Source organism: Acyrthosiphon pisum, chromosome A1 (genome assembly GCF_005508785.2).
Source record: "Acyrthosiphon pisum isolate AL4f chromosome A1, pea_aphid_22Mar2018_4r6ur, whole genome shotgun sequence".
NCBI classification, from domain to species: Eukaryota; Metazoa; Arthropoda; class Insecta; order Hemiptera; family Aphididae; genus Acyrthosiphon; species Acyrthosiphon pisum.
In genome coordinates this window covers 68,243,955-68,266,381 of record NC_042494.1, presented here as the reverse complement: position 1 = coordinate 68,266,381, position 22,427 = coordinate 68,243,955, and the positions used below count along the sequence as shown (strand labels likewise).

The 22,427-nt window shown below is 33.3% G+C and overlaps 1 protein-coding gene across 5 annotated transcripts in view; it reads right to left on the bottom strand.

Annotated features, from left to right (window-relative positions):
• Nucleotides 1–896: 896 nt before the first annotated feature.
• Nucleotides 897–22,427, bottom strand: part of LOC100168230 ((11Z)-hexadec-11-enoyl-CoA conjugase) — a 50,426-nt gene continuing 28,895 nt past the window's right edge. For 2 of the 5 annotated variants that reach the window (XM_016802171.2, XM_016802173.2), the window contains exons 2-6: nucleotides 8,852–8,923; nucleotides 8,481–8,745; nucleotides 8,167–8,361; nucleotides 5,259–5,781; nucleotides 897–1,326 (exon numbers count right to left, since the gene is read on the bottom strand). In XM_016802171.2, coding sequence (XP_016657660.1) covers nucleotides 942–1,326; nucleotides 5,259–5,781; nucleotides 8,167–8,361; nucleotides 8,481–8,676 — 1,299 coding nt within the window. In that variant the 5' untranslated portion in view covers nucleotides 8,677–8,745; nucleotides 8,852–8,923 and the 3' untranslated portion in view covers nucleotides 897–941. Of the gene's footprint in view, nucleotides 1,327–5,258; nucleotides 5,782–8,166; nucleotides 8,362–8,480; nucleotides 8,746–8,851; nucleotides 8,924–12,912; nucleotides 12,980–22,427 lie in introns of those variants that run through there. The other 3 variants (XM_001943691.5, XM_008182027.3, XM_008182028.3) reach the window with 2 other exon arrangements.

The following is a 22,427-nucleotide window of genomic DNA, read 5'->3' as shown; positions in this document are numbered from 1 at the left end:
TTATTATTATTGCGAGCATTAAAGATAACGAAATCGCCACGATATTATATTGTACGTATCTAATACTATACGTGATGCGCGTCTACATTATAGTCGCTGAAATAAAATTGTACGAGAGAAAAACGTTGCGGTTTTTTTAAATTCAAAGACCAAGTCCAGAGAGATTAATGATGTGTACAAGACATGTACGTGAAGTGCGTGTGTGTAAGTGGTGTGAGTATGTGAAAAAAAGAAGTGCCCGTTAAAATAGCAAATCGACCGGTCAATCAATCACACTCCGTTTTTTTTTTTATCGGTATATCAAACACGCCGTTGTCATATGCATATTGCATACCTATATACATATATTTTATTAGAAATTCTATAACTATAGGTGTACTAAGACTATTACACGGGAATAATTATTATAATATAATATATAATATCATATTATTATTATTATCAAACGTTAATTAATCACTCGAATATTCGGCGAATCTTCCTATGTAGGTCCAGTCTTTTCGATACCTAAGCGCACGCGACCGTCCCGGACACTCCACGCCGAACAACCTCGCCCCCGCCAGACATAAATATCGATAATAATATTATATTATTACACAAAAACAAGACGACGATGAATGACGATGACGACAGTGATGATTATTCGCAATGACTGCAGCGTTCGTTTCAAAGTGTTTCCGAGACTTTCACGGACGCGCTTATCGTCGTAAATATTATACAACCGCTTTAATACCTAATCGAGTTTATCTCTAGAAAAATGGTTAAAAGAAAGAGAGAAAAAAAACACACGTCCCCCGACAATAAAGGTTGATACATACAACGATACGAACGGAAAAGAAAAAAAATTAAGAAAAATGAAAAATACTGGTAAAACTCCAACCCTCCCACCCACCCCTCCCCATCCATCCCTCGACCACAGAACGACGACCACCCAACCCGCACTAATCGCTTTTCTTGTATATTTGAGCCATTCGGCGGTCCTCGTCGGGCATATCGGTGTCTGACCAGCCGTACACGTTAGTGCACGCTGCCGGCACCGTTTTTAAATCGTCGCCGTGGCCCGTCGCCGAGTCTGTAGCCGGCTGCTTGCGCGTACCGTCGCCGGTGCGCAGGGCCCGCTTGTTCACCAGTTCAGCGGGCACGGTCTTCAGGTCGTACGCCCATCCGATCAGCGAGAACGCGTCGATGAACAGCGTGGACAGGTTCAGCTTGTAGTCGAGCAGCTCGGCGTTCTTGTAGTCCCAGGGGAACGTGTGGTGATAGTTGTGCCAACCGTCACCGCACGTGGCCACCGAGACGAACATGTTCTCGGTGGGGTTGATGTTCCTGGCGGGCAAAGAAACAAACAAAAATTTTAAAAACACGGCGACGTTATTTTCACGTGATACATATATTATAAGTACTTAGTACACCCAGTGCCCCGACCGAAACGATCAAATATAATATACCTATTGATAACATTATAACAAATATTGTCAAAATCGGATAATATTTTAAAAGTTTAGTTTAGGTCAAAGATTGAGCAAAACATATGAACTGACATATTTAAGTTTTTCATATCATGTAAATTAGGTTCGTGTTTTACATTAATAAACACTTCGAGTGTTATCAACTGTTTTACTTGATTGGTCCTACCAACAGCTCTTGTGAACCGGTCAATTCGTGGTATTTTGGTCAATCGAGCGTAGAATAGATAATATAGAAGTGGGTATATCATCGGGAAATGTGCTGGAGGTGCACGCGAAAAATGGCAATATATTAACGATATTGTGCTGCTAACTTTTTTTTCAATATTTTATAGTATTATAATTGTATAGTACTAACATTTATAACAGCTTTTAATAGTATCGAAATAGGTTAACTTTTACTGTAAGCCAGTACCGCGCTTTAAAACGGTTTAAGATCCATGTTTTGCGGGCTCGGGACCACAGTAGACGCTCCGCATCACTAGATTCATATTAAATATAATGTTTCAATGACTTATCTGCAGTTATCGTAGAATATATTGTAGTGTATACAATAAAAACCCCTAAACTGACTGAACCAATTTTGATGTATAGTCGAACATCGACCCCCCCCCCCTCAACATTGCAAACGGTTGATGAACCTGTATTTTAAAACGGTTACAGGGTGGTGCAACCGGTATAGCAATAGTGTAAATTTTCCATCGTGTCCATCAAAACAATATTTCCATACTATTAGAAGCTGTTTACAGTAAGCTTACTTGAAATACTGTAAAATATTGAAAAATAATTAACAGTGTAATATATAGGTATACTATTGACCATTGAATTGTTATACATTTAAATAAATTTGAATATTGTACAAAGTTCAATGAAATAATTTAAAATGTTTTTTTTAATACAACAATAATAAGTATAATATTAATATTTAATGATATTATTAAAACGTATAATATAATATTATACTGTCATTCAGTATTTTCTAGGATGGATAAATAAACTTGCTGTTTGGCAACTTTTAGTAGTACAGAATTTTTTTTTTTTTTTTTGATGGGAGGGGGTTGAACGCGGATTCGGTCAGTATCTAATTTGGTGGAAAAGGGTATTGTTGTAAACTTGTAACAGTAAAAAAGGTATGGTTTTGTTGGAAACGTGTTACGTCCGTTATAATAAGCACCTGCTCGGGACTGAACGTACTGTAAATACGATGCGTAAGTACTATTATAGTAAAGCAGTGTAAGCGGTTTTTCGTTTCCCTACCGCGAACCGACAGTCGTGAGGTGGTACCTATGGTGGTATTGAATGGGAGTGATGAGTGGTGAGGAGGAGTGTTTAAGTCATGAGCCCCGCAATCGTCCCACCCATAGTATAAGTTCTATAGTCCCACCCGATAAACCTAATATTCGGAGCGATCGCAATCGAAGGGAATGAGTAACAAAAAAAAAAAACTGTGACGGTTCGCTGCCTTCGATAATATTATATCGAGCCATATATATACAGCCAGCTAGTTTATCCTGCTGGATTTTGGAATTTTCATGGGGATTATATACATAATATATATTATAAGTGCTACTGCCACTGAATATATAAACAGGACGAGTGGCGTAGTGGCTTTTCGTTAGACGTTCAATACGTATAGGTGTAATAGAAATTTTAGAAATTTCTGCTTTAGCTGCTCTAATATAGACTTATTATATATATGTACAGAATATGGTGAAAATTTTGAAAAACCATAGCTCGGGAAGTCAGGAAGCTAGACGGACTGGCTTCTATCGTTTCGATGGTAGGATTTTTTTGGGCACCGCGGTAAATGGCTATTGATATGCTATACCTATGGGCTGTGATGGGCAGAAAAGCTTTCGTTCTTAACAGTTCTTATCGCGATCTATAGCACCTCAACAGAAGGCATTAAGCGCAACCAAACATGCGTTGTTTGGGTGTGTCTGATGGGGGGACACATCAAACATTTATAGAGACGTGTTATACTCAACAAATAAACACCCGAATCACTTGTTTACAGTGGTTGGTGAACGGTTCTTGAAACAATTTTTCAAATATTAATTATTATGATTTTTCAAAATTCTCCAAATCTTTTATAAATCATACTCTGTTTATAGAATAGTTGGTATATAGATGTATGACGTAATGATGAGCGTCATAGTTACCGGACCGCGATCGACGATTTTGTTGTGTTATATACGACCAGTGGTATACCGCCCCCGAAAATCGTTACTTTTACGCGGCGGCGGTTGAGTTGGCTCGAAGAAACAGAAAAACAGGGGAAAAACACACTTTACAAAATACGAGTGTACACGGATAGTGGTTGATGTAGTGTGTCGACGAGCGCGTTCTATAAAAAGGCACTAAGTGACTTTTTTTTCTAAACCGTACACCGTTGTACGGGATCCAATACACGTATTATAGAAAATTGGGACTTTTATATAGAATAAGACATTTCATCCGATTGAAGTAAATCTGCAAAATAGTAGCTCTGTTTTTATGACGACGATATTTTAGATCCATCACATATATTATTATTATCATAAATAGGTAACTCGTAAACGGTCAATCGACTCGACTAGCGGGATAAGAAAATGTTGCCGATTAGGGTAGTACTAATATTGCGATCGGATCGGAACATTAAGAAAATCTGTCATTATTAGGTATTATTAGGACGTTGTGCATTTGTTGGAAAATGCTCAGCTTACTATATAGCATTACTATCTTGACTTTCATTTTGACATATTTAGATTATTCTAGTCTTTTAGTGTATTTTTTTAGTTTTATAATGCATTTATCTGCATCCAGTGAGATTTTAAATGCATTTTTTAAGGTTTTTTAGTGCATTGAATTCAAAACTCTGATTATTACGTATTATAACGATGATGACGATATACAGAGTGATTCGCCAAGCAAGCTCACTCCCATTATTTTTATTACATTTGGGTTTATTCGAATTATAATTTTTGAAATTGTAAAATATACATAATGACCCTATTTTGTTCAAATATTCTGTTTTTTATATACCATTTAAGAAGCGTCATGAGATGAAATAAATTTTTTTTATCAATTGAGAAGCAAACTTTTTATTGTAAATTATTAAGCAGATGATTCTTTTAAAATTTACGATTTATTAAAATGCACATACTAATAGGATAGTAGTCCTAAATGGTTGTAGTACTCCACAAATCTCCACAAATTTTACATTTTTTATTCAAAAGCAGAATATTTCTAGGAGTACCTACTATTATGTATTAAAATTAATTTTTCTTAAAAAAATTATTATAAAAATATTATAATTTTTTTCCTAAAATTGTATTTTATATTTTGTATTTTCAAAAGAAAATATGTATCTCAAAAACATAAGGGTCTTCTGGAATAGCGCGAAGAGTGTCTCGTAACGTTAAAATACGTATTATATAGATCACTTCGTCTGTCACTGTTGGTACTATATAATATACTCTACAGTATACATATTATTCAGTGGCGTAGCCAGGGGGGGCTGAAGGGGCTGCAGCCCCCCCCCCCCCGAAATATTAAGATAATTAAAAAAATATTTTAACGGTCTATGATAGTCGCTCAAAAAGTCTTAAATTGTATTTAAATTATTTAAAACTTTACTATAAGCATTAACACTTTACAGCTTTCTATCTGTGCTAGTACGTATTGAATGTGTAAAAGTGTAAAAGTTGATCAGCCTCCCCCCCCCACCATGAAGAAAAATCCTGTCTACGCCACTGATATTATTACTATCGGATCATAACCGCGGCGGAAGTCATCCGCGGTCACACTCACTTGTCGTACGGCTTGAGTCCCCACATGTGCGCAGCGCTGTTGATGAGGAACGTGGAGTGCAGCGTGAGCACTTGCCGGAGCTGGGCGGCCACCAGGTGCGCGACCAGTAGGTCCTCGCCCCACAGCCACCACGGCACGACGGTGGGCAACACATACGACAGAACGGCGGCCAGCGGCGCGTACAGCTTGTACTGCCACATGACCACCCAGTCCGACTCCATGTCAGTCATGTCCACCGACGACACCTTGGACTCGAACGCCGGGTGCGGCAACATGAGCGCCCAGCCGACGTGCGAGTAAAAGAACCCGCGGTTCGAGTTGTGTGGGTCCGCGTCCGTGTCCGTGTACTTGTGGTGCAGCCGGTGGTCGCGCACCCAGTTGTAAATGCTGTACTGGACACCCACCGTCTGGAACAGCGCCAGGATGATGCGCAGCGGTAGCTTGGCCTTGTACGCGTGGTGCGACCACAGCCTGTGCGAGCCAGCCGTCACGCCGATCGACGACATGATGCCGACCGCGAGCGCTGCAATAGAAAACGAATCACGGTTTCTTAGTTATTTCAAAAAAAATAATATTATTTATACGGTAAAAAAACGTTCACTGCAACTACACAGCGCCGGTTGTAGTGACATAGGCACACACCGGATCTACAATTTATTATTAAAGGTCCCGGTAAGACTTTATAGTAACTAATATCCCAATTTATATTGACTGTTATTATATGACCATAATAATATAGGTACGAGTGATGTAGAGACGTTTATTTTCGGTGAATTTAGACAAATATCAATATTTTATCATACTGTTATAATTGATGACATATGATAATATATTATATTTATATTATAGCATTGGGTAGTAACGTAACTAAAATAAAGCGTTACTGTAGCGACGCTATTTTGTTTTTCAACACGTTACGTAATTTCGTTCGTTACTTTTTTCCAAGTATCGAAAATGTATAATTTGTTATTGTTTATTTTTAATAAGTCATTCCTAAAATATAACGCGTTTCGAGTTTTCCGTGACGTGAGTGTAAATAAGTTTCTTTTATTATTAAAAATTAAGAAGGTAGGTACAATTTGATCTCAAATTATATAGTAACGAGTAAAGTGACTTCGTTACTTTTCAACGGTAACTATTGCACCCAAAATTGAATTATTTATGTTATTATTATTGGATTGGGACTAAAGAGAGACGATGCGATGAATGCGACATCGGGTGTAAATAGCTGCGCTGCAGTGTTGCCCGGTACGCAATACACAATACGCGATCCGTATGGGGGCGTTTTACCGCGAGATGAGTGGGCGAATCGTTTGTGCTTTAAATGTTTTTTCCTGATTTTGTACTAAAAAATAATGTTAAATACATTCGCTATGTAATATATTATAGTCGTAATATCGTTAATACAGTAAAAACATCTCAAATATAAGTACATTGCACATATACAGATAATATACGTATGGATGATAATGAATTATTATTATTTTTACGGCTAAAATCGTATAATTTATGTAAGTACTTATTTGTTACAGTAAAATTTATGGAGGCGCCATAATTCCTGGTGACTTTTAAAAGGGGGCGTGTGTCCAAAAATCCTGGGAATCACTGCGGCCATAAATTAATTTAATTGCAATACGGACATAATTATTGTATAAGTAACGGTCCAATCGTACGACATCGACTACCAATAGCATTTAGTAATTCAGAGTTTTTTTTTATTTATTTCATCAAATAAGGTTCCTTAGCACAATATATTTTGTAGTTGTATAATATTTGAATTATATTGTACCTTATATCCCCCTCCGAATGTGCTTTTATTAAAATTAAATAAATAAATTATGTAATTCCATTTCTCCGAAATCAAAGAATTTAAAAATAAAACTTTTATTTATTAATTTTCACTTTCCCCGCGAATTTACTTTTTATAGCATTTTTGACATTTTTAGATTTTTTATTAAATATTATAATGTATATAGCGGTACCTACCTGACGGCTCACATTTTCAATGGAATTTTCTACATATTTTACGAGTTTGAAATTTATTATAGAACATAACAACATAATGGCACAGCAGAAAGAAAATAATATTTTTGATTTTAAATATTATCTAGTTAAATAATATTTTCAAGACAATAACCCATTTGACTCGCTGTGATCAAATTGTTTCTTTTCTTGATAAAAGCAATTATTACCTCTAACTATATATTGCGATAAACAATCGTTATTCGAAGAATAGCATACAAATAATTGGTCAGTTTTCAGTAGAAATCGTGAAAAAAAATTGTCATGTTTAAAAATTACTTGTAAGTAAGTAGTCTTCTAGATATTATACTATAACTGACTGCCAACTTTATAATTTACGAAAGAATTTTATATTTAATCATTTCGTTTAGATAGAGGATGTCCTCTGGTCTTTTATTGTCTTGATTCTTAAACATAATTTTTCTTAGTTCATTTTTAATGATACACTCGATTTCGTAATAAATACGTTTTGATAACTTACCAGCAGATTAAGACTATAATTATATTTTTATAAAACGTTTTATTTTAAACATTACAATGTTTTTTTTTTACGTCACTATATAATATAATATTATTATATTATACTACAAATTGATTTATATTTTTATCAATCTCATTTATTATTTAACATGTGCACGAGAATTTTATTTTTATTTGTATGGATTCTTTGAAGAACTTTGTCCTTGCACTTCTAATATGATATAGTTCAAAGATTGAGAAAAAAATGCATGACTAGAATCTTAAGCTCTCCCCCCCCATCGCTGAACTGTACCGAATGACAGCCTAACCACACCTCCTGCATTGAACTTTGCTGTGTATACGATGTGCAATATATGCTTAAAAAGTGGATGTACCTACATAATATTATAGGAGCTTAGAGACTCACCGAACAGTACGGTGTACAGCTTCACCTGGCCCGTGACGCAGAAGTAAAGACCGGCGAGAGCCAGCAAGTGGATGCTTGTGAAGAATAAACGTCGGCGCCTCGTAGAGAATATTTCGTCAGCTGACAAGACCAATTCGTCGGCGGGCGGCGGACTGAATGGACTGCTCCTCACCCTAGGGTTCATCGACAGCTCGTCTATATTAAACAGAGTTTTCCCGGATGAATGCAAACCGCCAAAACGATGGTTTCGACATAATAGAGCACGTCAGCTATATACGTGCGATATTACCATATTTTGTTTATTATATACTTACGCCAAAATATTATGTATGCCCGCAAACTGTAGTACTTGACCATGCCGACGATTTCGTTGATTTTGAGAAACGCTTGACCTTTCCAACACTGCTCCTCAGCTGAATCCGACATGCTCGACCATCCATTTGCACAACCGTTGGGCATTTTTCTCTCCTCCCTGAGTATGGTACTCGAGTCTGTGGCGTTTGGACTCATTCTGAATATTATAAGTTTATACGTTGTACTTAATATATAAAAATATATATTTTAGAATTGTTTGCAACACTATAAATCGTAAATGATTATCGTTTTATATCAATATAATATTTATGATGAATTATAATAATTATTGTATAATATTTTTATATTATTATCGGGTGTATTATAATACCTGGTTGATTTATATGCTTTTGATGTGCAATTAATGTTACTTATACATTTTCGTCACTTTGATCGTTATGATCTGGAAAAAAACAAACAAAACACGTTAAAATTGTTTTTATGACTTTTCAAGATGTTATACAAAATAATATGGTAATAGACTATAAACGCACAATATAATATAATAATACATATTTTTTGGAAAATATCCAATTTCAAAGACAAAAACATTTCATTTGTTTGCAATAATTCGCGGTCTACCTATATACTGCCGCATACGCAGCTACAAGACAAGAGTTATTACTTATTATTATTATAAAATATATTATAATAATAGGTACTATGCTGTGTAATAAATATAATATTATAAGGTATTTATTTTATATTATACTCCTCGTGAGACGATATATTGTGATGGGCGGGGGGAGGTATTAATTTGGTCCTATTGACGGATTTCAGCTCTTAACAAGGCATGATGTGGTGTTGTTCTGGTGCTTGAAATCGAATTTTCACGCGAATCTGTTCTGTCGTATACGCATGGACAATGAATCATAAGCAATTATGCAAAATTACTCTACAGAAGTGTATAGGTATCTATATATAATACATATACATATCTAGAGCAATGGAGGTCAAGTATCGAGGTTCGTGTGTTGTCCATGGGGAGTCGATGTACAGTTTTCACGCAGCGTAGGCGTATCGATAATTTATTCCCCGTTGTTTATTGGAAATGTTTTGACAATACAAATGTGTGTTAGGTGCCTATTTCCCGTGACGTTATGCAGAGTATTTAGCTGATATTATGTAGATTAAAGTTGAGCGAACCGTACGTAATATTATAAATCAAAGAAATTCACGCATAGAAAAAAATTCAAATAAAATATTTTTTTTTCAAAAAAGCGACGAAAATACCAGGTATATAAAATTGTACAGATAATTGCATTAAATATATTGCTTTATAGTGTCAATAAATTAGACATTATTGTTGGAAATAAAAAAAGTTCATTTTTTAATTAGAAATAATAACATACCTACATACATCTTTATACTGTATTTTTGTTTTCGACATTTTGTTACGTGCATTTTTTTAAAATACCAAATGATCCATTTAGTGCGCACCATACTATAATTAACTTGGTCAACTTTTATGGTTGTACCTATACATATTATATTATACACACAAACACACACACACATATACGACTATACGAGCATTGTAGATACTGCTGCAATAGATACGCGCATCCCATTACTATATATTATTATTAAACACCGTGTCGAAAAATTTAATTTTCACTATTATTATTATTTCATCGATTTTTAACAGGTTAGCAAAATATAACAGGTAGGTATACCGCCGATATATAAAAAAACCACCAACCGCGTTTATAATTTAATACTACACGCTGCTGCCGAATATTTTTAAATACATCACGCCCTTGTGTTATATAGTCTGTACGAGGTGGCATAAATTCCCCGGCCTTGTGTGTTCGCTGCAAACACCGAAAACCATATATTACTCTGTGCGCCATCGTTGGTTATTCATATACCTATACATTACACTCCCTTATTGGCTATTGCCTGACATTTCCAAAAAAGCAAACTCTTTTATCATCGATCACACTATATAACAATATTATTATTATTATATTATAATATACGACACGTAAATAGTATAATAATATTATGTACACAATATACCTAATATATAATACGCTTTGACTATAAATAATAGTTATGTAAGACACTATTTTAAACTACCGCGGCCACTAACTGGAACGGTATAAAATATTAAAATATTACGAGTATAATAATAGGTGTTGATATATAGTTATAAATATTATAGTCGACACGAAGTTAACGCGTTGACGTTTAACTGTTTAAGTAAACATCTGCACGACAATACGGTATAAATTGTATAATAAATAACGACGAATAGGCGAAATCTGTCTAAAGGCTTACATGGTAGGTATATAGTACAAAAGTCAATAATGTATCCCAAAAAGTATAATTATAATATCTTATTTTCAACATGATTAAACTATCAAATCGCGATTTAAACGACATCGGTAAAATGTGGAGAAAACGAACGAGGGGTAGATCGTAGATGTATACAAAGGAATGACAAAAATATTGTGAATAAAATATATTTTTTACGTTTCGCATATTTCTTGGATAATAATATATATAGGATCACCCACCGTGCGCGAAGAGAATCAACTTCTTTGAAAGAAACCAAATTAAAACACTCGTAACGTCGTGTATAATCATTTTTTATGTCATTTCATATTTCCTTAAGTCCTAAATACATGTAAAAAACGACCGGTGCGGTATAAGATTCGACGAAACGATACAAAAATTATTACGAAATATTATAATAATAAACAATAACATTGTAATACATATTAGATTATGTATTTCGATAAACATCAAACGTCCGACTCGTCAAAAGCATACTCATTATTGAACATGATCAAACACAAAAATGAGTAATAATAAATTGATAAATTATATTATTATATTGACCGCCGGCATGTACATAAAAAAACCTTTTGGAGAAACGGCTAACGAGAGGTTATTTTTACAATACGAGATTATTACGCGTATTGTATTGCTATGAATGTAATATAAAAGGGTGGGAGGGGGGAGGGGCACAGTTGACAGTTCATTATTGCAAGTTCCGAATATACATACCTATCATATACAAGACATTACTTTTAACAGAAAACTTTAGGTAATATTATCTCAAAAAGTATTGATATTTTGAAAATATTTTTATTTACAAATTAAAGTTACAATTTAAAGTCACATTACAAAACAAATTTAAAAAATAGATATACTTAGGTTTATATTTTTACTATTTTTTTGATTGTTATTATTTGTAAGTTTTTATTTTCAAAATGACAACATATTTATTTTAGGTTCTGAGCGGAGTGGATACTGAATGTATTGCCTTATTTAGCTTTACAATGTACTTTTCAAAATAATCGAGAAATACAAAAAAAAAAAAACAGGAATATCAGCTGACACATTTATCAACCTTCACTTTTCTCAGAATCATTTTTCGTATACCATGATTTATCATTAAATTTAAATTTAACACATTTTTTACATTGGCATACTCAATGACGAGGTATACACTCAAAACTTACAATACAGCAGAATGACTTAACCAGTTTCTTTTTAATTTGATACTCTGAAGCAGAATATTAATTTTCTGAGAATTTTTATGAATAAAAATCGAATTATCAACGAGTTGGTAAAGTTGATTTAATGTGTGAAATAATGAACCAATATTTTCAAAGGTCAGGCCAGAGTGCTCATCATATAACTTTTAATACTTTTACTTGATTAACTTACTGGTTGAAAGTTCGATTAATGTAATCGTATCATAATCCTCGGAAACATATTCTGCTTTGTAAAATGAAATTAAAAAATGCAAATATTGTCGTTCAAAAAATTAAAACTTAAAAAAATATAAAATGATAAAAATTAGCATAATACATTTTTTTTTGAAAACTCATTGTAATGACTTCAAATTATTTAAAAAAAAAATATTTGTATTTTCAAAGACTATGTTAATATTTTTCGATACGATGCGAGGTTTTACTGGATTTATAAGGGATTACGATATACCTATGGCGCGTAATACCTATAATAGGTAGCAGCTGTCGTGCACGTTTTTGTACTATTGCGTCGTATGCGACTTCGCTATAATACCTAGATACATGTATACAATACGTATATATGAATATACACCGAGGGGAAGGAATAAAAATGCAAGAGGTTGCGAGGTTGCAGCGGCGGCGTGTGTTGTTTCGACCGAAAATCGATAAATCGCGGCGGGCGAGCGTGAAAAAAAATTCTGCGGCGTGGCGAATAATATTCTTAGCTATGATATATATATATTTATTTTTTGTTAACGACAACATTTTATATTATGACAATTTTGCACCGAACTGCATTTAAAAACTTGTCGACGTACGATTGTACATATATACGCAATAAACAAGACTGCCTACAGTGTATAATATCTATATTATGCATAATGTAATACGGAGACGCAAATACCGAATCAGTCTGTTGCTGGATCAGAGTTGAAGTCGGGCTGGCTCCGGTTGTTTGAATGGCAGATCGATTAAAATACTACGCGAGGTCTCCCACCGAAATATCGAATGAAGCCTATAATAGTATAATATTATACTGTACGATAAGATGCTACATCGCTATATATTATCATATCAATTCAAATATTATTTTCTATACCCGCAGCGAAAAATCGTACGCCACACTTGACATTACTGCAGCTTTATCACATATTATCATGGTGTAATAACTAATAATAGTAATAACACCGTCTCCAATCAGCCATTCGTTTAATAACGTTTTACTACTGATTGAATTCGATTGCGCAATCCAATCTTGGATTTCATTTAGCTCGTATAACCACCATGCACATAATATAAATACTTAAAATGTTATTCCCTTTGCGCATTCGTACAAATATATATTATTATACGCCATAAATCTGTGGAAAAACAAAATTCATGTTTGTGTGTGTGTGTGTGTGTGTGTGTGTGTGTGTGTGTGTGTGTGTGTAGAGTTTGGATACATCTGTACATCCACATATTTTCTGAGGGCGAAAATGCGTCATTGTCAGTATAACTATATATATATATATATATATATATCTATCTAATATTCTATGTACTAAAAATCTCTATTTTATGATGTTGTTCTCTCTCTCTCTCTCTCTCTCTCAAAAATAAACCCCATGGTGAAATTAAATGGCAACACAGTCGCAGAAAATCGTAAGTATATAAAATAATAATATATAACGTTTCATTCCGATATACCCTATGGCTATATTATATATATATATATATATATATATATATATGTTTAGAATATAGATATCATAATAATAATACCTATTATGATATTATATTGTACAACTCGTATTATGTATTTACGTCGTGTACGAGGTGCATGGAAACGTCGGCTCGAATTTGAGTGGCTTAACCTACAACTATACGATAATATATAATGATATGCCATAAAACATGCCACGTGAATCGATTCGATAAAGACGTCGTGAATACTGTCTGTGTATATACATTCACACAATAAAACACAATACCATCGATCGGAATATTATTGACGATGAACAATCGGTGGCATCATAAACCGATGAAGTAAGAGAGGCACAGATCGAATTTAATTATTGCGAATGCGTATAAAAAACATGTATTCATATTTTTACTATTAGATTTAACGTCTTTCGTGCACTGTATTATTTTCGCATAAGGATATATTAAAATTTACTTATTGCGTCAAACGTACCAATAATCATTAATACCCGTATACCGTACCTATACATACCGATATACCGTATCACTTCGGTTTTCGGTATTTCGGTATACCGAAACATTTTAATACCGTAATACCGAAAATTATTTACAATACCGTCAGCCCTATACTCATACGTATGAAAATTAAATGGATTTAACGCGGTCATGTTTCGATCGAATAGATTGGACGTAAACGAAAAAACATCATCGGAAATAAACTGATGTGTCAGTGGGAATGGAGCCGTGGATAACTGAGTGAAGATTATAGCATACAATAAATACGAAAATCTCAGGCGAGGGAGGACAGTAACAACTTCCTCGATGAATGGGGTATAGACAGGAAAGTGACGATCAGTCACTTAAATAAACACTTTTACCGATTATTTTATTAGGGTGAATGTATAAGTTCCCACATGAGACTTAATGGGTAAAATCAACTGTACGTGAATTCATACACGAAACTAAAAGTTTACTATTTCTTATACGTTCAAAAGTATGCTCCTTCTACAGTCTTAGTACATGACAAAATGTCGATACTAAAACAAATTTCTTTCCCAATTTAATCAGACTTATTATAACTAACAACTTGAATGTAGTTCTCAAAGGGGTACCGGTACCTACATGACACCCTTAATAAAAATGGGTGGCGAGTGGCTGGGTGACAGGTAAATTGACTGGTGGATTATTTCGTTATTTCGTTATTAATGAAACCTATATTGTGAACGGTATTAATGTAAAAAAATGATTATTACTTCTATTTTTTATATTTAATAGGTGGTGGGTATTTCGTAAAAATTATTGACACCTTTACAGAAAATTAGTACCACTGGTTAGTGGTTACCTCGTGTGCAATGTGTTTACAATGAAATCTCATATAGACGTCGGTCTATGATCTCAAAGCTATCTCTCGTATGCCAATAAGATGATTGTAAAATCATAAAAATTACTTCATAAAATCAACATTGTCCTTGAATGTATTGTTGTAATCACTAATTTAGGTTAGATGTTAAGATTAAAGTTTGTTTATTTTTGTGTTGCATGGAAAAGTCTTTAATTCAATTTTATACCTACATCGTATTTTATAGAGAATAAAGATAAATCTATATATTGTTAATACCTATTATGTTACGATGTTAAAACGTATTATGTTATACACTTGTACAGTATAGAATGTTATAATTTTAAACTTTTAAAGTAAACGTAAGGTATTTTCCTGTTGGAATTCACGAAATTCCATCGACTCCATCAGACCTTTTTTGTTAGGGGAAAAGGTATATCGAAGCCATCAGTACAGATAGTTAAAAAGCACTGGCTATCTCCAGGCTATTCCACCAATTATAAATTATAATATCAACGAACCAAAGAAAGTAGGTATAGGAAAAATATAAATTTACCGATCAAAAATTTAGGGCCGGAGTGGCGCAGTGGTCACACAGTTGACTTACGACTCACACAGTCATCGGTTCGATTCATAGCAAAGTGCAAAAAAAAATGTGTGTGATTCTACGCAGTCACCATTTTCCCGTGCTGTCGTCCGATTGCGTCATCCGGTTTCCAACTAGGTCCCACTCCACTGGGAGTGAAGACCGCACATGTCTCCTCTTGGAGAAGGGGGGTAGTATCATGCATATAGTGATATATACATAGATAAATAGATCACATGATCTCCCTACTACCCACTTGTGATAAGCATTGTCAAAGACCTTGAGGTCGTTACAATGAACAAATATAGAAAAAAAAAAAAAAACCGATCAAAAATTACAAATCGTAATTTAACAATTGTTTTGCAATTAGCATTGACACAGTCCGGTTGAATCATATACCTAAACAGTTTTTTGGTTTAACTCTTTAAGTGTAGGTTTTACTTACAACTGGATTTTGAAAAAATAATTTATGGAAAATTTACAAACTTACGAGATGAATAATTAACTTATATTTTATAATATTATACTGATTATCTATTGGGTTTTGATTTTTATATCTAGATGATCGGCGCCTGATTTATTATTTTGTAAATTATTATTATTATATATTATTTTTCGACTATTAAAAATACAAATGTTAAAAATATAAATTTTATATAAAGTCTTTGTACTAGGATTGTTTACTTTGTATGTAACCAAGACATGAGAAATTATTTGCAAAACTTTTAACTTACGTTTGATATTCCGTCATTATTAGTTGCTTGCAATGTACATAATATAGAAATTTAAGATTTTATCATTCCATTAGCATCGGTATGTGAAAAATATATTATTTTTCAAGTAAAAGTTTTTAAAAATGTATTTAATAAAGTGAATAGTATATAATCTATACTATATATTATAGATATCCAGGATAATGGGCACAGGTAAAAATTGGTTTGTGGCGCGATCGATATATAGGTTGCTTCAAAACTACCCGTACTAGCAGAATCGTATTTATGTATATAGTTGGCGATATCGATGGGTCCTCGAATTTACATGCAGCGTGTAACCGCTTTTACCTGCCGCATGTTTCGTGGGGGGGAGCATATTATACGATATTATACCAAACCCATATGTTATTGTGCCGCTGTAAAACGGTGGTCATCTACAACACCTGATATTACATAAATTCGGCTAAAGGGACGAGACAGTCGAAAAACAATAATAATATTATAACACTATATAATATATATATATATATCGTAATGAATAATACACGGTGCGACCGTGTGGGTAGCGTGGCGCGTGTGTGCGCGCAAGTACGTCATATGTCCCGCGTCAAGATTGTACACGTTATACTCGGGATGACATAGATTTTTTTTTTCGATTTTTACTTTTTCGTCGCAGTATATTTATATACCTTACTGCAGCACACACGTGCGTATATTATAATACGCGTCCGTCGTACAGTTTTATTTTTTACATTTTAAAACGGTAACCCGCACGCGCCTACCTGGCCTAATTGCCCGGCGGTCGGCAACCTTCTGCTGTACACGCCGCGCGCCGCACAATACGCATCGCTTTTAAAATTAGATTCGGATTTGGCATGGCCGCGCGCGGTGATCTTCCCGTCCGTCCGGCGTGCGCGCGCCGCGAATTCTTCTGCCCCGCAGAGGCGGCCCGCCAACAATACTCGTCGTGCAGTTCGGTGGTAAAGAGTCGTACGATGATAATATTATAATAATATGATACCGTCGGCGGCTATCCCTCGCAGTAAACTCATCGAGATAAATGCGACTGCACGCGGCAGTGGCGGCAAATCGATTTTGTCAAAGGGAAGGGTAGTGATGATCAAAATTGGTCTTGGTCTTGTGGTCTCGCAAAACTCTTGCTGCAAGACCAAGACCAAGATTAGGCTTGCAAGAACAAGACCAAACCAATACCAAAGCTGCAAGACCAAGACCAAAATAAGACCATCACTGCGAGACTCTTGCAGTCTTGCAAATTTTTTTTTCTCCTAAAACACATTAGTGTACCTATCTAAATATCATTAACTAATAATTTATAACGAAAATAATAAGAATTTATATGTATTGTTATGAAATTTTATTAGCATTCGAGAAAATGGCGAATTATTGAAAAAAGATTAAAAATATAATGGGAATTAATATTACAAAATAATATATAAGAGTCTTGGTCTTGGTTTGATCATCACTAGGGAGGGGAAAGATAGGAGATATAAGGGATACAGGGGATTGCGCGGACCTAGAGGGTTCAGAGTTGTAGTCGCAGCCGGGCAGTCGCGTAGAAGCTACAGGGTTACACGTCCGGGCGAGTTACAAAAAAACGGAAAATCTTCGGATAGAGCTTAGCTCTCGTTCGCGGTCCACAGGCATGTAGGGTCTTTTATAGGCGTATAAGTACTGCGGCCGAGCAAGGGTCGCTCGTAAATATTTAGGTCGATATATGTATCATATAATATTATTCTATTGGGTGAAAATCCCCTAGATGAGCGTAAATCTACTACGCCGCGCCTTATACTCGTAACTAATGTAGGTATAGGTATACGTGATTTCTGTAATTTAAAGTACACCACAGGTCAGGGCAGCAGTGGTGGGTGTGTTCGCTATGTAACGGAATCGAAAAAAAAAAACGATTTATTTTTTTTGGAAATTCGGTATTGGATCGTTCTTGTTACGTCCTGCGGCGAAAGACCTACCAATTTAAAAGTCCACGGGGGCAGGGGCCGCCTGTCTGCACGTCCGACCCTGAAACTCTCAGCAAATACACACACCACCTGCCTATACTCCACAGTTTGTATAAAAAATTGAATACCTGCATGGAAACGTCCGGGAAGATTCATTTATATAATGATAATATTTCGAACGGATGGACCGGAAATAAGTCGAAGACGTTAAACCGGAAATCCTATCACCCACGTCTCTGAGCGACAGAGTATTGAATTATTACATTATATTATTATATATATGGTAAACGTCTACAACGAGCAAAATATAATATATTAGATCCCACGATTGGATTTGTTCCAAATATAAACGATCACGCTGTATAATATGTTCATCACACGAAATATTAAACAACGCAGTAGGGACAATTTTTTTGAACACTACAGTAGATTATTCCGCTACAATTATTATTATGTTTGATTGTTGATCGCCTGGATTTCGGTTAGGTAGATATTATATTATTATTGTAATAACTTTGTTGATTATAGATCGATCGAAATATTGGAACAAGTGGACAGTGAAAAATGACACAATATTGACGAGTTAAAGCAAAATAATGTTAGTCGGCTGTTATGGTTTTGGCTCGTGAATTACACAACAATGTCTAACAAATTTATACGAAAACCATACAAATCGATCATACCAAACACTCATGAGGTTACTTATATTTTACAGATACTATTATATAGGTAGTAGGTAGGTAGGTGCTTATTATTAAATTATAACTCGATTCATATAATATTCAGAAAGGTTTTTCTACCTACTATTCTTGAAAAAACAAATACCATCATCATAACGAATTTATATTTATAAATCAATAAACAAGGGAACTCGCTTAGAGTTCCAACAGAAAAACTAAAATCGATTCATTTGAAATCGTTATTCCATGGTTGAATATCTAATTTTGAAACATTGAACTTGAAACGCTTATAAAAAATTTGTGCCTATGAATTTTCGATATTTTTAAATTTTTATTAGAATAATATATATGATGAGGAACCTATGTATTAAATTTTCAATCTTTTGAGAGAAAAACAAAAAAACAAGTTTGAATTTTAGTAAAAATGTCAAATCATATACTTTAATTATTCTCTGAATTAAAACAAAATAGTACCTACCAACTAACTATAATTATTAATTTGTTACCAAAAACAAAACCTTCTATGTTGAATATAGAAGCAAGTTTTCTAATCTAAAACGTTATTACTTATTATAGACACAAAATAATATACACACAGCATACAAGGCCAAAACATTTCTCATTCCACTCAGAATCTAAAAAATATATAATTTAAATATCATATTATAATTATACATTTTAACATGTTTTATATTAATCAATACAAATATACAATAATATTATATGATATTAAACAAATATCGATTTCAGTGTCACAATATATTCTATAAGAATTGCCTGTGTTTTGTTTTATATCATACTTCTATGCTTGTAAATGTTAGCGTAGTTGAAATACTTAAACTATAATTTAATTTAATATTTCATTAACAACAAGAATGTATACATTTTATTAAAAGAGAAAAATATTATTTGTCATGTCAAGCGATAATAATTTTTAATCGCACAGTTTAATTAAAACAAATTCAGTCTGGGTACAAATTAACAAGGTAATCTAACTTATACATGTTTTAAAATACGTGTGTATAAATATAACAAAAATGAAAAATATAACTGACAAATTAAGGTGAAGCTTAAAATGACATTGCAGGATTACTGATTAATATTATTTTATCGTCTATATTATTTAAATAATACAAATATTAATATAAATTTAAATAACAGATATTTTTGCAATTGAATATACGCTTTAGATGTGTACGACTTTATTTATTTATTTAAATGACTTTGATTTAAATTATAAAGCAAAATTAATCAACACTTGATGAATTAATATAACTTTGTAATTTATGTAAGCTTGCTTGAAATCAATTTAGTAATATAAATGGTACTATTAAACAGATTACATGTATTTACTATTTTCATTAATGATTCATAAACACCTATAAATGTCACTATATCAGAAAATGTATTAATAAAAAAAAACATAAAATCGAACTATTTTATGTTCTCTATATTTTACAGTACTTACCTTTTTTTATATATATAATAAATTAATAACCCGAATTAAAGTTTATGAAATTATTCGAGTGCTAATAGTTACCTAGCTAAATAAAAAGGAATAGTAGGCAACAATACAAATAAACATTAATGCATAAATTATAAATGTTTAATGATATTATATTGCAAGGGTTTTTTTTTTAGCAAACGTATTTATAATGCTATTCAAACGGGCGCTAAAAAAAATGATGACTATAATATATAATATAAGTATACTATTATAATACATACATACACAATGAGATTTCAAATTTTCGTTTAACGCCCGCAAGTACATCCGGAAAGGGCCATAGGAACTGTTTTGAGTGACGTACAATAATAATTTGGTGACCACTGCGACACCACTGGGTTTTAGAACGATTTATTATCCACGTGACATAATGCGTTTTTGTAACATATATTAATTATTTTGCTTCAAATCAGGAAATGGTTAGAAAATCAAATACATTGTTATAATGTTGATTAATGTAATGAATATTGTCGGTATTGAAAATAGTTTACAGAGTTCTTTAAATAATTAAACGGAATAATAAATTTTAAAAGTTGTATTTTCAAACAAACATTGACTTAATGGTTTTCATTTGATTGCTCATAAACATTTTGCCACTTCGAATGAAAATATTTACATAAACAAAACTTTTTCATTTCGTTTATATTACTTCAGATGTCTCGTTATAATTTATATGTAAAATTCTGAGAATGAAATTTATACTTTTGTAGGTTAGTGGGTACCTCTGTTATATATTAAATTATAAAACCAATGCAATAGAAAATTCAATCAATAATGCTGTCGTGCATTTATTTCTCTGCAGTCTAGGTCAATAAAATATTGATAGAATTCAATTCAAATCTTAGGAAGTCGTCGCGATGTGTTGATAAATAATAAAAAATAAATCTTGTTTATCATAAAAAATTGAATTCTTTGACTATATTCCGCATCTCGTACCTATACTTATTTGGAAAATATATAAAACCTTCCATTTGTGTTTCTCGTCAAATCACTTTATAAATATCAATGAAATAGCAACATGAATATTAAAAGACCCACGTGTGTGGTATATACTGTATTTATATTATTATATACAGTAGCCCAAAACGATCGCGTCCGGAATAGCGATTACAAATAATAATTAATACCTGGGTAATAGCACTAAATAATAATATATTATACGCATCGTCAAAAAACGACTTAAATCGAAAAGCTGCGCGTGTCACGACGTAATACCGCAGTACCTGCACAGAAATAATATACCGAAGACGGATTTAACTTTACCAACGACGCCCACGACTATAACGTAAGTCCGGCACAATTCGAAAACGGTATTTTGTTGTCGGATGCGAGCACTCCAAAAAAAAAACAAACAATTGCCAACGTTTTCTTTGCGAACAAAGAACGTTTTTACCGAGATATCGGTTTGATTACCTAGGTATATATGAAGAATGGTACCTACTTCCTATGCAATATAATATAAACAAAAACAATAACAAGATAGATACGACTCGGGTAGGTGAAAAATTATTTTCAATTTTGCACCGTGTTTTATCGCACGGGTCAACCGATTCATAGGTTAAAATATTACTTTTAGGTTCACAGCCAATATTAAAAAAAAAAGGGACCGGTCAAAAGTGTGTGTTTTCTCGTTTTCTGAATTCCAAATGTATATCCAAATATCCGAGTATAAAATATTATGAAATATTATTATTCGAGACCATCGGGCTAAACGGATCGATCGATGGTTATATTATACATATTATTATGCACGCGAATGACACCCAAATATTGATTACAATATAATTTACAGTGTTACTAACGCAAAGAATGCGCCATGACGTTTAAAGCACGTAGTCCATAATAATAATATCCATATATTAAATACAGAGTTTATATATCCAATTGGGTATCACGTCCCTGAATTTAACTCAAGAAATAATTATTCATATGTTT